General features: G+C 32.0%; 4 protein-coding genes across 4 annotated transcripts; 1 reads left to right on the top strand and 3 right to left on the bottom strand.

Moving 5' to 3' along the window:
• Positions 1 to 366: 366 nt before the first annotated feature.
• LOC130442674 (intraflagellar transport protein 172 homolog) lies at positions 367 to 8,300 on the bottom strand. Its single transcript, XM_056776991.1, has 22 exons — positions 8,262 to 8,300; positions 7,850 to 8,119; positions 7,572 to 7,795; positions 7,283 to 7,511; positions 7,040 to 7,226; positions 6,760 to 6,983; positions 6,358 to 6,707; positions 6,029 to 6,303; positions 5,613 to 5,973; positions 5,236 to 5,561; positions 4,800 to 5,077; positions 4,412 to 4,681; positions 4,164 to 4,312; positions 3,889 to 4,108; positions 3,535 to 3,832; positions 2,593 to 2,780; positions 2,414 to 2,535; positions 2,140 to 2,354; positions 1,782 to 2,083; positions 1,521 to 1,722; positions 693 to 937; positions 367 to 640 (listed from the first exon to the last, which is right to left on the bottom strand). The coding sequence occupies exons 1-22, from the start codon at positions 8,298 to 8,300 to the stop codon at positions 407 to 409; spliced, it is 5,208 nt and encodes a 1,735-aa protein (XP_056632969.1). The 3' UTR covers positions 367 to 406.
• A 328-nt stretch (positions 8,301 to 8,628) lies between these two features.
• LOC130442498 (eukaryotic translation initiation factor 3 subunit I) lies at positions 8,629 to 10,020 on the bottom strand. The gene is made up of 4 exons (XM_056776658.1): positions 9,861 to 10,020; positions 9,228 to 9,755; positions 8,897 to 9,171; positions 8,629 to 8,834 (listed from the first exon to the last, which is right to left on the bottom strand). The coding sequence occupies exons 1-4, from the start codon at positions 9,861 to 9,863 to the stop codon at positions 8,660 to 8,662; spliced, it is 981 nt and encodes a 326-aa protein (XP_056632636.1). The 5' UTR covers positions 9,864 to 10,020; the 3' UTR covers positions 8,629 to 8,659.
• Positions 10,021 to 10,252: 232 nt separating this feature from the next.
• On the top strand, positions 10,253 to 11,533 carry LOC130442648 (cyclin-dependent kinase 7). The gene is made up of 3 exons (XM_056776952.1): positions 10,253 to 10,716; positions 10,777 to 11,062; positions 11,114 to 11,533. The coding sequence occupies exons 1-3, from the start codon at positions 10,324 to 10,326 to the stop codon at positions 11,461 to 11,463; spliced, it is 1,029 nt and encodes a 342-aa protein (XP_056632930.1). The 5' UTR covers positions 10,253 to 10,323; the 3' UTR covers positions 11,464 to 11,533.
• Positions 11,534 to 12,637: 1,104 nt separating this feature from the next.
• Positions 12,638 to 13,568, bottom strand: LOC130442799 (uncharacterized). Its single transcript, XM_056777155.1, has 3 exons — positions 13,255 to 13,568; positions 13,116 to 13,193; positions 12,638 to 13,047 (listed from the first exon to the last, which is right to left on the bottom strand). The coding sequence occupies exons 1-3, from the start codon at positions 13,431 to 13,433 to the stop codon at positions 12,678 to 12,680; spliced, it is 627 nt and encodes a 208-aa protein (XP_056633133.1). The 5' UTR covers positions 13,434 to 13,568; the 3' UTR covers positions 12,638 to 12,677.
• Positions 13,569 to 15,147: the final 1,579 nt, after the last annotated feature.

Genomic DNA, 15,147 nt, shown 5'->3' with positions numbered 1-15,147 from the left:
ACTTTTCAGCCTACCACTGTTTACCAATTTTTTTTGTACACACAGTATAATATAATATGCACTGTATGAGTCGAAATACAATGTAATCTTGAATATTGAACAATTAATGAAATTAAAAATATGATAAATCATTTTTTTACTTAGTTATGATCCATTATACACGGGGGTACAAATGAACTACTACTATTTATCAACAATTTTTGTACACACTTTATAATATAAGATTCAATTTCTCAATTGTTCACTCGTTATGGCCGCTTTAATGAATAATAGAGAAGAGAGGAACAAAAAAATTAATGAAATTATCTAGAATTCATCATAACCACCAATTCCAAGGATATGAAGGAAAAAAAAACGAAATTAATATTTGAAATTAAATTATATTAAATCAATTAATAATATAAAGTTAATTAGGTGTACCGCACCATTTTACCAAGAAAGATATAGCACTGGCAACGTTGGAATCTGGGGCCATTTTAGCGCCCATATTCAATTTGTTCCAAGCGTCTTTATTAGCTTGAAGATTAGTTTTGGAAAAAGTAACGGCTTGTTTTCTCACCGGATAACCAGTTATCAAACACGGAGTTTCTCCAGGTTGAAGGCAGGATTCGTAAAGTTGTCTATCGTCGATAGGTAAAGCCTTTAAACAAAAAAAAACTGTCATAAATTGAATTGAAATTGTATATAAGTACCTGTTCGATTTTTTGATCCATACTAACTGCCAGCACCCATTCCTTAACGTTATCGTGTTCTTTTGGATCTTCCATTAGGTAAGGATGATGGGGTAAAGGTATATTCGATGGAAAATCTGTTTGTAGTAGATCGGAATGATCTACTAATTGTCCTTCATCTTCTTCTATGGCTTCGCAAAGGTCTAAATAGTGATTCAGGAATACGAATGCTTCCGAAAGTTTTCCTTCTTCTTTTAGATCTTTACCTATCGAAAAAAATTTAACTAAACACAAAGAAAATCGAAATACCAGCGATTAAAAGTGATTTGAACACGAAAACTTGATTTAATTATTCAAATAAACAAGAAAGTTTTCAAAATAATCACTAAATTGAAAAAATAAAACAAAAATCACGAGAAAAACCTCAAAGAAATTTGAATAAAAACAATAACGATACAAAATGACATTAAAACATAACCTCGTAACATCAAGGGTACGTTCCTTTGATATAAACATGACGTGAAAGTTGTTAGCGAATATTATAGATCATATAAGGTCATATGAAATGGAATATTTCACTTAAATCTAGGATAGATTTATTCGAATTTATTGACTATATGTAGGACGAACCGTAAAAAAGAAGAGAAAATTAATTCTCGATATTTTATTATGTAATAGGTTCGAGCTGCATAAAAAAGAAGATCAAGATTCGTACAAGGGTTAGTTAACAATTTATATGTATACGAGGGTTGGTTAACAATAAGTGTATAAACGAAAAATTCATAGAGTCGATTATTTGAAAGTGTGTGTTTATACGAGGGATAATTAAAAACGGCGTTGTAAGCGTACCTGCTTCATAATAGGCTTTATCTGCGGGAATGATATCGGTATATCTCAATAGGGCCGTACTAATTTTAACGGCGATCGATTTTAACGAAGGTACTTGTTTGCAAGCGGTTCTTAGAGCGTAATAATGAGCTACCAAAAGTAAATGTCGGAAATGTACTTTCGTTTCGGCGTTTACGTTAACGGCATTTTCCAAATGTTCGTTCTAAAAAAATCATTATGTTCACTTATAAACGGTGAGCGTGATACAAAAAGAAAACTTACAATTTCGAATAAAATTTGTCGTAATTGTTCCCAAGTAGCGTAACTATCTGGATCCGACATAAAATTAGCTCCGAACATTTCGGTAGCGATGTGATTGTAAATATTGAAATTTTGCGGTATTGCCGGAGCTCCGTGCGTGTAATATAATTGAAGGGCTTCGATAATTAGACGATCTTTTAATAATTTGGCGGCGTAAAGGGCGACGTATTTGTGTAAAATCGGATTACTGTGTGATTTGGCTTTTTCTATACATCTCGTCCACTGTCCTTGTTCGGCTAATAAATCCAACGCTCCGATTATATCTAAAATAAGTTATATTAAGATAATTGAGATTATAGTAAATAAAATAAAACCTTACCGATATCCGCCAATTGTTCGACGTCCCCTTTTTTTAATAATCTATCCTTGTATTTGGTTTCGACGTAATTTTCCAAAAACGGATCGAGTTCTTTGGCTATTTTTCTAGCTTTATTCCATTCTTCGGCTATTATAAAAGAATCGATGGCTTCTTTCATCATTTCCACGCTGATGTACAATTGCGCCGCAACGTTATTTTCGCCGATTTCTATCAATCTAATTAAAAACAAATAGACATAACACCAAAAAAAAAAAAACACGAGATAAATACTAACCTCGGACATAATATTTTGATAATTTCCAAAGCTTCGTCTCCGAATAGAAATTTATTTACCATATCGGCTGCTCGTAACAGCGCTCTTTTAACTATAGACGGTTCCGTTATGTTCGTATTAACCTGAAAAATGTAAAAAAATTATTAAAATCCCTTTCAATAACATTCAAATATGTGAACCTGTAATAAACAATCGACGGCTTGTTTATGTTGACCTGCCAACGCCCATTCGTTAGCTCTCGATAATAATGTCTCTATACTGACGTCCGTCATTTGATTGTGATGCGAACTACTATATTCCGATTGAAGATCCGGATAAAGATGCGGTAAATAATCTTTACAGACTCGCAAAGCGTCTATCCACATATCTTGAAATAAAATATTGGATTAAATCGTACCCGGACGTAATAGGACAATCGGTATATCAATTATTCAAACATTCAATCAATCATTACTCTTGAATAGTCAGTTATTCCTTTAGTCGGTACTCTTATTCAATTAATTGCTTATTTGATCAGTCATTGAGTTAATTAATCATTCAGTTGATGTTTATTCTTCCTTTTAGGTTAATTATAAAAATAGGGAATGTTTGTTCAAATAAAACTAATTTTACCATCTGTAAGATGTCAAACTAAGTATCTAAAATTTATTAATTTCTACTTCTCTGTAAAATATTTAACGTAGTTTGGATATTATTAAATAGATGGCGTCGACTGTTTTTTAAAATTAATGATAAAAATGGCAGACTATTTACAAACTAATTTCGCCATCTATAAGCAGGACGCCAAACTGAGTATCTGAAATTTGTAAATTCCTACTTTTCTGTACATTATTTAACGTAGTTTGGATATTATTAAATAGATGGCGTAGATTGTACTATTGTAATATTATTTTGTTATTTTTTTTCCTATTTGTGAATCGTTTTACTTATTTAAGTTATTATTTAATAATAAATAATCACTTAATCACTTGATTAATCAAATATTGATCGAGTCATTCAGTTATTAACTTGAAAAATGAATTATTCACCTAATTGGTCACTCAAACAACTTCGTTATTCGCTCATTTATTTTTTTATCAATTCACCCAGTGACTCAATTATCCATTTTCTCTTCATATTACCTTCGTTTTTATATTTGTGGACGATCATTTCCGGTAGTTGCGCCCTCAATAACAACACCTCGAATTCGGAATAGCGTTTATCTTTGAAACATTGTTCGGCTTGTGCCCTAAGTACTTCAGGTACCGCGTCCGGTTCGTATTTCTCGGCTATTTTCAAAGCGTTCATCCAATTTTGAGCGTGAACGTACATCAGGATAGCCTCTTTCGGTTTACCGGCTGAAATAAATTCGGATTCGGCTTCGTTATATTTACCGTCGTCTTCCAAAGCCATGGCGTGTTTCAAATGGACTTCTTTTACCTGAAATAACATCGTATACTATTTATATATTTTTTTATACGGATCAAATTGTTTACCTTGTCGGGTAGATTTTTGCATAATTGGAAAGCGAAATCGAATTGATAAGTTTCGCAAGCGTAGTTAATACATTGCTCCAATATACCGTATTTGTTTAATAATTTTATTGCCGAATCGATATGGAGAGATCTGGCCCACAGAAAAGCCACTTGGTTAGCGGCGTGAGGACCGCCGTTTTGTTTAGCTACTCTATAAGCTTCTTCCCACATCCCCAAATTTCTGAAATTTAAAAATAAATCGACGTTTCGTCACGATATATTTTTCTATTACAAACCTGTACATATTCATAGCGGCTTTCCATTCGTCGATGGCCAAAAAATGTATTTCCGCCGCTCTGTATTTTCCTTGGTTTTCCAATTGTTGCCCCAAATGTAGATGAGTGGTTTGTAATAGATTCGGGTGATATTTTTCCACAAGTCTAATCTAAAATTATCGATAAATAACCGATAAACTAAAGTGATTAGAAATACTCAAAAAGCAATTACAAAGTTTCCCGACAAAGAAAAAAACCATTAAACTCACCATATTATCGTACTGCTCCACCTTTTTGTACATGGCGATAGCTAAATCTGGCGCTTTAACTGAAACGTACAATTTTTCAGCTTCCCTATATTTTCCGATTTCTTCTAAAGTTTCCGCGTGTTTAACGTACATATCGTAGACTTCTTCGTTATCTAAATATTTGGAAGCGATGACGTGCGCTTTTTCCCATTGACCGGCTTCGTTATACATTTCGACGGCTTCTTTGTACATACCGCATGCCGAATATAATTTTTCCGCCGTCGAATAATCCTACCAAAACAATATATATATATATATATATATATATATATATATATATATATATATATATATATATATATATATATATATATAAAGCTAATTATTATTTCAATTATGAATACTTTACTTTAATACTAGAGAAATGATTAGCGATAATTTCGTAATATTTTCTAACGGTATCGGCGTCGTCGATAACTTTTATGATGTGAACGGCTTTTTTCCATTGTCTAGCGGCTACTGCGGCGTTCAAAGCTTTAATGGTGCATCCCGCTTCGATGTAATGACTAATGGCGGCGTCCATTTGTTTACTTTCGACTAAACTATCGCCCCATTCTTCTTCTAATCGTACTACTTTATCGGGACTTACCGTTCGAGCTAAATCTACCGCTTTGTTCCATATTTTTCCTAAAAAATTATCGAAAATATATCTGAAATCAATAATGAATATAATGTAATGTTAGTTGGTAACAATGTTAGCGGTCGACTTCATGTACGTCATATGTCAGCTGTCTAAGTTGTCGTTTTTTCTTTATATATTGATAAAATATTTAAAGTATATTTACCTTTTCTGTAACATTCCATAGCCAGATCAGGTTTATCTAATTTTTCGTATATTTCGGCGGCGTATTCGTATAATTCTTGTTTGATTAAATTTTTCAAAACTATTCCTATGACATTATGATCGTTTAATAATTGAGGATATTTATTTAAAAGGTTCGGGACGCGAGTTAATTTATTAGATTTCAAATACATATTGAGAGATTCTTCGTATTTCCCTTCGTTTTCCAATACTAAACCGACTTTTTCGTATTGTCCGCTTTGCGTCAACAACGACATGTGTTCTTCTTTTAATTCCTTCAAATTTCCGTAATTCCTCCGTTCGGCCAATCTAAAACAACTATCATAACACAAAAAATTTCGAAAATATTCGTTTTTTCACCTCAACGCCTCGTCCCATCTATGTAACTTCTTGTACATATCCAAAGCTTTTCCGATATCTCCTTGTTCCAAATAAATATTTTCCGCCGTATTTAAATCCCCGTATAAAATCGATAGTCGAGCCCAAATTTCCGGATTTTCTTCCAACAAATTATTTTTCGCTTCCTTCGCGGTTTCGCGTAAAAAATGAGCGGTAGCTACTTCGTTTAGAGCGGTACTACATCGTTCGGCTAGAGGTAAATTTTGTTGTTTCATCGCTGTGGAATATAAAGTGTGCCACATCGCTTCCGCTTCGGTGGAATTCCGCATAGTTTCCAGAAAGAGTACGGCTCTGTTATAATCGTTATCGTTCATCGCGGTACCTAAAACGATTTATTTAAAGGAAAAATTCGCAAAATCGGGATAATTTGAACGTACCGAATTCGACGAGTCCTTCGTCTAATTCCAAATTGAACGTATTATTGCCGTCTAGACAAATCGCTTCGGTTTTACCGTTATTTCTAACTATATCGATTACGTCGCCTTTTACCGTCAATACCGTCGGATTTTCTGGTAAATCGATGTTGTACCATATCGCTAAAGTATTATTAGCTTGAGCTACGGCCACGTCACTATTTTCAACCCATTGAACGAAATTAACGCCGGTAAAAATCGTTTGCTTCTGTTGGGAAATTACGTCTACTAGTATTAATCTTGAAAATATAATCAAATTAATTGATACGAATGATAAATAATTATTTGAATACCTCTGTTTTTTATCTCGGAATAACAATTTATTTCCGATTTCGTTCAATTCCAACCAATCGATTTTGGAATCGTGGCCGATTTGTCCCAACAAAACTCCGTTAACCAAATCGACGACGCATACGGTTTTTAAATCGAGTAAATAAGCTAATTTTTTATTATCCGTTGTCGAATTACGTTCGTTTAATCTAACGCTTATTAAATGGGGATTCGCAAATTCCGTTCTAACAGAACATAAAACGTCGTTATCGCCGTATTCGATTAAAGTCAATTCGCCGGAATTGAAAACCAAACAAACGTTCGAATTTTCGAAATAAAATTTCTCGTTGCGCCCCGTATTATTCCAGTGTACCTGAAAAGTGAAAATTTTGAATGTAAATATTTATATTAGCGCGGTAACTTACCTCGCTCGTGAGATTTCTGATCAAATCTGCTACGAGTAACGTTTCTTCGGTCCTAGCTACCAAATAACAATCTTTACCCATTATTTTAACGTCGCCAATTTCACCGCCGTATCGAGATTTTAATATAACGTTACTTTCGTCCGCGTTCAAAGGTTTTATCAACACCTGATTAGGTCCCACGTATGTTATTTCGTATTTATCTTTCCAAACGGTTCTTTTTAGCACTTGAAAACGAATACTTTTCGTAACTAATAACCGATGGATTGATTGTGAAAGTTACCTGATTCGAACATGAACACTGCTCCGCAAAGGCCCCCGCAATTAACTTTCGAACCGTCCCTTTTCCAAGCTAAAACAGTAATCGTATAAAAATTCGTCAGTTCTTTAGAAACGCTCTCTTCCCATATAAATTTTCTAGTGTTCCATATATATAATCTCAAACGACTGAAACTTCCTATAACAACGGCCTGAAAATAATGTAAAAATTAAATTTGTATTGGAAAATTCGGTTCAAATTTTTTACTTGACCGCTCGGACTGCAACAAGCTACGTTAAAATCGTGCTCACTGGTATCTTTAGTATAATCGAAAGTTTTTACCGATTTTCCATGATTATTTATTATAGAAACTCTTTTATCACAACCGGCCATAAATATATGACCTTGAGGCCAGGCTAAACCGTAAGGAGGAACGGAATGCAAAGCTACACGTCCTTGAGCTTCGTCTTCCCCGTGATCGCTGGTTATAAAAAACCTACCAAATAAATTTAAAAAAATACATACATAATATTAATAAAATTAATCGTTTATTTACCTAATGACGTTACCGTCAACGTGTCCCGATAAAAAACCAGTACCTTTAGAATTCGGTGCTAAGGAAACTACGAGACTATTCGAGGCAAAAAGACTTTGAGATTTATTGGTTTTAGTTTGTAGGGCTCGAACTTTACCGTCCACCAAACCACATATAATCGGTCCGGTTAATAACCAAATGATACAAGTAACCGGTGACGGTTGCGGAAATTTATTACAAATAGCCTGAAATAAATACAAGTAAATGTAATTTTTTTTTTCAATATTTTAATTACCAACTTTTTTCTCGCCCCATTTATCGCCGATTTTATAAACGTATACTATACAATCACTTTGGGCTACGGCAATCTTTGTCGAATCCGGACTAAAAGCAATTCCCGTTATGATGTAAGATTTTTTGCCGGCTTCTGGATCGTAAGGTTTCGTCGAGAATTTATCACGTTTGTCACCTTTTTCGTCGAAAAGTAATATCTGACGATCGCAAGTGGCTACGGCTAGTTTTTGATTATTCGGCGACCAACACAAACCAGCGATTTTGAAATCGCTGTCCTAAAAAAATAAACATATACTATATAAATCATTTAAAAATTTGATTCAATCATGAATGATGACAATTAAATACGTCACATTGAAATTACAATTAATAAAGGTACCAAAATAGATTATACGTTTATAAAATGAATTTACTTACTTGTGCTTCTAAAATATTTTGCAAAAACTTTAACTGCATCATTAAAATTAAACCATAACAATGACATTCATTATAATTTTTTGTTTTCATGGAGATATTACCATGGTAACCGATGGAAGCCATTTTTAAATTAGGTCACCCGAAGATTCACGATACTAGCTAATAGAGGGCGCACCAAGACTAATATGTTTCGATTTAAATAAAAATATTTAATAGAAAACATAATTGGAAAATGCTTAAACTTTCAATACCATTTTTAAAGAGTTTGAATGAAGTAGTTCAAACGTACCAGTAACAATTGAGACTTCCTGTATAAAATGATGTTTTTATAGATGAATTAATAGTTCGGGAAAATGGAAAAACATTATATATAAACGGTTTTATTTATTCAATTTTATTTAATAATCAAAATTGTATTCAAAGTAAGAAGAATCAAAAGTATGTACTCTAACGAAACCATCCTCTCCCCCTGAACTATAACTTTTACCGTCCGGATGGAAAGCGACACTATTAATGGGACCGAAGTGACCTTTCACCCTTCCGAATTCTTCCTCGAAAACCAAATGGAAAAACCTAATAAAAGAAGGAAAAGATAAACCACAGTTACTATAAGAACTTTAAGTAAAAAAACTGACCTGGAATCAAACTTTCCCACCCTTGTAGACGTAGTAGTTACATCCATAGCATCTTGTCCTCCCCCTAGTACTACGTGATCCAATATCGGACTTATAGATGCGGAATTAACGGGTCTTTCAGTTTTATAAGTTTTCAGTAGTAGTAAATCTTTGGCATCAAAAAGTTTAGCAGTGTGATCTTTAGATGCGGTTATAAACATTGTTTGATCTTTATTCCATTGCATATCGTTAATTAGAAGATCGTGTTCTTTAACTTTATTTATTTGTTTACCAGTCTTAAAAAATAGTAATATAACATTATAAATTCAATTTAAATATGAAGATAACTTACTTTCAAGTCCCATTGTATGAGTTCTCCGTTTTCGTGACCGGTTATAATACTTTCATCCAAATTATCCCATAAAATCGATGATACTCTATGTCCTGATATGGGTATTCTCAAAATTGGTTGTTGACTACCGGTACTTTCATCTACGATTCTGGTATCAATAATAAATATCTCGCACGGTTGTCTCATAGCTTTATCGGTGGTATATACGGCCATATTAGCCGAATAACTGAACATACATGTTCGAACTGAAGAAGCCGACGGTATATTGCCAATTTCTTTACCGGTTTCGCAATCCCATATTTTGCAAGTATTGTCACCAGCACCGGACATAAATCTAGTGGACGTCCAATCGACGTCTATACACCAAACAGCTCCTTGATGACCGTTGAATGTACCTAATCGTTCACCGTTTAATGAATACCATACGTCGGGTTTATTACCTTTAGATGCCGAAAATAGAAGATCTCCTTCTCTGTTGTATTTGATTTGGGTGATGGCACGTTCGTGCCCTTGCAATATAATAGGTTTCTGAAACAAATAAATACTTGCATTGTGATTTTGAGGTTATACGCAATATGCTATCCCAAAAATATCATTTATACTAGCAAATTTTATATTAAACTTGGAACGTACCATTCTTATACAAGATTTTAGATACTATGATCTATATTTTGATTATTAACTACTTATTTATATTAATTTTTAATTTCGATGTTATTCGCCTCATTTATTTTTCACATAAAAGAATTAAAAGATTTCTACTTTGTCCACATATGTCAAAGTCATTACTGTCATAACGTGAGGATCGTTTTTACATTAATTTAGAATAGCTCGGATCAATTCTGAAGAAATAATGTTATTTTAGTTTTATTTTAGAGATTTTACCGTTGTGGAATAAACAAAATCTATCAGGAAATTATCTAAACTGTAAACCTGAACGGTTACTGCATCTGTAATACATGTACTTTATAAATTGTTATAATAGTTTCGGATCGGTTCCGGACCTAACACTGGAACAAATCAATAGCTTTTGATAGTTCAAATGTCCCTGTCACTTGTCAAAATTTTGAAAATCTAATTCCGTAAATAAAAAATAATGGTAACTATGGAAAATAAGTTGAAAAAATACGAGAAAATCGAATTTCTGGGTGAAGGTCAGTTCGCAACAGTTTATAAAGCCAGAGATGTAGACACCGATAATATAGTGGCGGTAAAAAAGATTAAAATAGGAAGCCGACAGGAGGCTCAAGACGGTATAAATCGAACCGCTCTTAGAGAAATCAAATTATTACAAGAATTACACCATATAAACATAATAGGGCTTCTAGATGTATTCGGTCACATGTCTAACGTATCGCTGGTATTCGATTTTATGGATACGGATCTAGAAGTAGTTATTAAAGACAATACAATCATATTAACTACAGCTAATATTAAGTCGTATATATTACAAACTCTTCACGGCTTAGAATATCTTCATTTAAATTGGGTAGATATTAAAGAAATTTTGCTTATGCGTCATATATAATTAATAAATTAATCTTTCTAGGTTCTTCATAGAGATTTAAAACCGAATAATTTATTAGTTAATTCTAGCGGAGTTTTAAAAATAGGAGATTTCGGTTTAGCGAAATTGTACGGGTCTCCTAATAGGATAAATACTCATCAAGTAGTCACTAGGTGGTATCGAGCACCAGAACTTCTTTTTGGTGCTAAACAATACAGTACTTGTGTCGATATGTGGGCCGTGGGGTGTATCTTAGCGGAATTGTTACTTCGAGTACCGATATTTCCTGGTGAATCAGATATCGATCAGCTAACGAAAATTTTCGACGGTAAGTTAATTTTAATTAATTTCCAGTATGATTGAGATTGTTATTTTTCAGTATTTGGTAATCCGACCGAGGAAAATTGGCCGGGTATGAAAACGTTATCAGATTATATAGAATTTAAACCGTTCAATCAGATACCTTTGAAGATGATATTTACAGCTGCCGGTGATGATTTGTTGGATTTAATTCAGGGGTTGTTGGTTTTGAATCCGATTAAGAGAAAAAGTTGTACCGAATGTTTACAGATGCCGTTTTTTAGTAATAAACCAGCTCCTACGGTCGGTTCTAAGTTACCTCTACCTCAGAGCTTGAGGAAAACCAGAGATCCTGATAAACCGTCTTTAAAAAGGAAGTTAATGGATTCCGCGGAAGGCGGAAGCTTATCGAAACGATTATTTTTTTGATCACATTTAAATGATTTTCATTTTGTATTTATACATTTTTTTTTATTAAATATACTTTTCCGGGGAAAAATTTGTTTTCTTACGAGTTTGTTAAAACTTTGTTCAATTCAGGTTAATTTAATTATAAAATACTCGTATTGTTTCTATAGTAATAATTTGCTTTAATCATTATTCCAGTATATTTTATTCATTCTTAATAGAGTAATAATTAGTAAAAAATCATTAAAATTCCATTCAAATATTAGTATAAATATATATTCATGTACTTCGGCAACCATTTTTACTTTACGGTATATTATTGGTTGCCTAACTCTTGAGGGTACGTCTAAATTTTTAATCACGATTCTCGAAACTACTTATCGGATAAATATTTTTAATCGAGTAATAACTAGTATAAAGCATTTAATTCTATCTTAATCAATTATAATTCTATAGATGTTCATAGTTTCGGCAACTAGTTTTATACTAAGGTGTATAATTGAATGCGTATCCTTGAGGGTACGCCTGAATTGTTTTTATTGAATATACCTTTTAAGGAGAAATTAGCAATAGTTTTCTTTAAAGGGTTTTTCATAATACGTTTAAATTCAGGTCATTTCAACAAATCTCAACTGTTAAGGGTCTGGAATGTTTTATAAGTCTTATTCAAACTATTATCTTCGAAACTACTTATTAGATCAGTATCAGTTATATGGTAATAATCTGCTTCAAACAATATTTCAATATACTCTATTCATTTGTAATAACAATAACTATATAGAATAATACATTCAAATCCATTAAAAAACAATAATTATTTAGACGTTCACGAAGATCGGCAACCAGCTTCACATTACTGTGTATAATTAGTTGCGTACTTTTGTGTACAATTTTTGGAGCTCCTTATTAGATCAGTGTTGTTTATAGAATAATAATTTGCTTTAATCATTATTTGAAGATGTTTTATTCCCTTTCAATGGATTAACAGTAGTACGTAATAATTATTTAGATGTTCAAGTAATTCGGCAACCAATTTTACTTCATTAGTATAATTGGTTGTCTATTGTGTAGGGTACGTCAGAATTTAGTTTGATTAAATATATTTTCTAAGGGAAAATTTTTTTAGTTTTCTCACAGGGTTTGTTGAAATTCAGTACAATTCAGGTTATTTTATTTAATAATAAAATACATTAAATAAGTTTTTATATATATATTTTGAAAATATTTACATATTATCAACTTTCACTAGTATCACTTTTATTTTCTAGACTAGCATCTTCATTTTTTTCCTTAGATTTACCTAACCAATCCGGTAATCCTAATATATCCGATAATCCGGATAAAACGTATTCGCTGTCGTTTTTATTAGAAGTACTCACATTGTGTATTACTTTCACTTGTTTATCGGGAAGTAAAGGAAAGTTTGAACCTTCTACTGTGACTGTACCGTTTTTGTTTTTGGCCAAATTACCGAAATTAGCAGGAATAAATCCAGTAACAGATACTCCGTTCACGTTCGTTTGATACGGTACCGGAATATTGGATAAATCGATGAAAGTATCGTTGAATTTCGGATCGAAAAATGACACGTCTATTTGTTCGTGACTACAAAAAAAATTTTATCAAAACAGTTTCGGAGCACACTGTATACGTATATTTATTATTTGACTTACGTTTTATTATCGAAATTTGTATCGTTTTCGGCGTCCGTTAAAATTCCTATTTCGTAAACGATGGTTTTTACAACGAATCTGTAAATAATAAGAATAAATTTATTATTATTTTTTTATTTGAAAAGAAACATAATCTTACAGATCTGAGGAGTTGTTGCTACCAGTTAAATTATCGGTTTCTCGAGAATTTTCTAACGCTTCAACAGAGTCAGGTTTATCAGTTTTAGGTAGAAACGTAAAATCGTCTTCTTTAGGTTGTAAGGGCACTGCGACTATAAAACCGATCAAATAAATTATCGTTAATGTTATTTTCAACATTTTGAACAAACTGCGCGTTTAAATTTCACTATTAATCTTTTATATTACGTTTTGATTAGCGACTATGGTTTGATTTAATTCACACCGAATACGTAGGTACGTGTCAAATTTTTTTTTTCGTTTCTTCAACGTGTAAACAATTATTTATTTGTAAGCGCCATTGTGTCATTATCCAAGAAAAAATTTAATAAAAGCTAACGTTATTTATCATGAGGTAACATAAATTTACTCGGGGTTTACTTAATAATATATATTTGTTTGCGTTGATTTACAATTTTATTTGTTTTTTTCTATATTAGTTATTGATTTTTGTAATTATAAATATCAGTACGCCGATATATGAATATTATTAATTATATAGGCGAAGTACAGGGTGATTCGAAACGTGGGAATGTTGATAACGTACAGAATGTCGTGGAAATTATAGATATTTTCGTAACATACAGGGAGTTTGGAATATATTGAGTAATTGGAATTTGTTTGCGTTGATTTACATTTTTATTTGTTTTTTTCTATATTAGTTATTGATTTTTGTAATTATAAATATCAGTACGGCGATATATGAATATTATTAATTATATAGGCGAAGTACAGGGTGATTCAAAACGTGGGAATGTTGATAACGTACGGAATGTCGTGGAAATTATAGATATTTTCGTACATACATACAGGGCGTTTGAAATATATTGAGTAATTGGAATTTTTTTGCGTTGATTTACACTTTTATTTGTTTTTTTTATATTAGTTATTGATTTTTGTAATTATAAATATCAGTACGCCGATATATGAATATTATTAATTATATAGGCGAAGTACAGGGTGATTCGAAACGTAGGAATGTTGATAACGTACGGAATGTCGTGGAAATTATAGATATTTTCGTAACATACAGGGAGTTTGGAATATATTGAGTAATTGGAATTTGTTTGCGCTGATTTACACTTTTATTTGTTTTTTTCTATATTAGTTATTGATTTTTGTAATTATAAATATCAGTACGGCGATATATGAATATTATTAATTATATAGGCGAAGTACAGGGTGATTCAAAACGTGGGAATGTTGATAACGTACGGAATGTCGTGGAAATTATAGATATTTTCGTACATACATACAGGGCGTTTGAAATATATTGAGTAATTGGAATTTTTTTGCGTTGATTTACACTTTTATTTGTTTTTTTTATATTAGTTATTGATTTTTGTAATTATAAATATCAGTACGCCGATATATGAATATTATTAATTATATAGGCGAAGTACAGGGTGATTCGAAACGTGGGAATGTTGATAACGTACAGAATGTTGTTGAAATTATAGATATTTTCGTACATACATACAGGGCGTTTGAAATATATTGAGTAATTGGAATTTTTTTGCGTTGATATACATTTTTATTTGTTTTTTTCTATATTAGTTATTGATTTTTGTAATTATAAATATCAGTACGCCGATATATGAATATTATTAATTATATAGGCGAAGTACAGGGTGATTCGAAACGTGGGAATGTTGATAACGTACAGAATGTTGTTGAAATTATAGATATTTTCGTACATACATACAGGGCGTTTGAAATATATTGAGTAATTGGAATTTTTTTGCGTTGATTTACACTTTTATTTGTTTTTTTTATATTAGTTATTGATTTTTGTAATTATAAATATCAGTACGCCGATATATGAATATTATTAATTATATAGGCGAAGTACAGG

The sequence above is a fragment of the Diorhabda sublineata genome, chromosome 4 (assembly GCF_026230105.1).
Source record: "Diorhabda sublineata isolate icDioSubl1.1 chromosome 4, icDioSubl1.1, whole genome shotgun sequence".
Taxonomy (NCBI): Eukaryota; Metazoa; Arthropoda; class Insecta; order Coleoptera; family Chrysomelidae; genus Diorhabda; species Diorhabda sublineata.
This window is presented reverse-complemented; position numbering and strand designations above follow the sequence as displayed.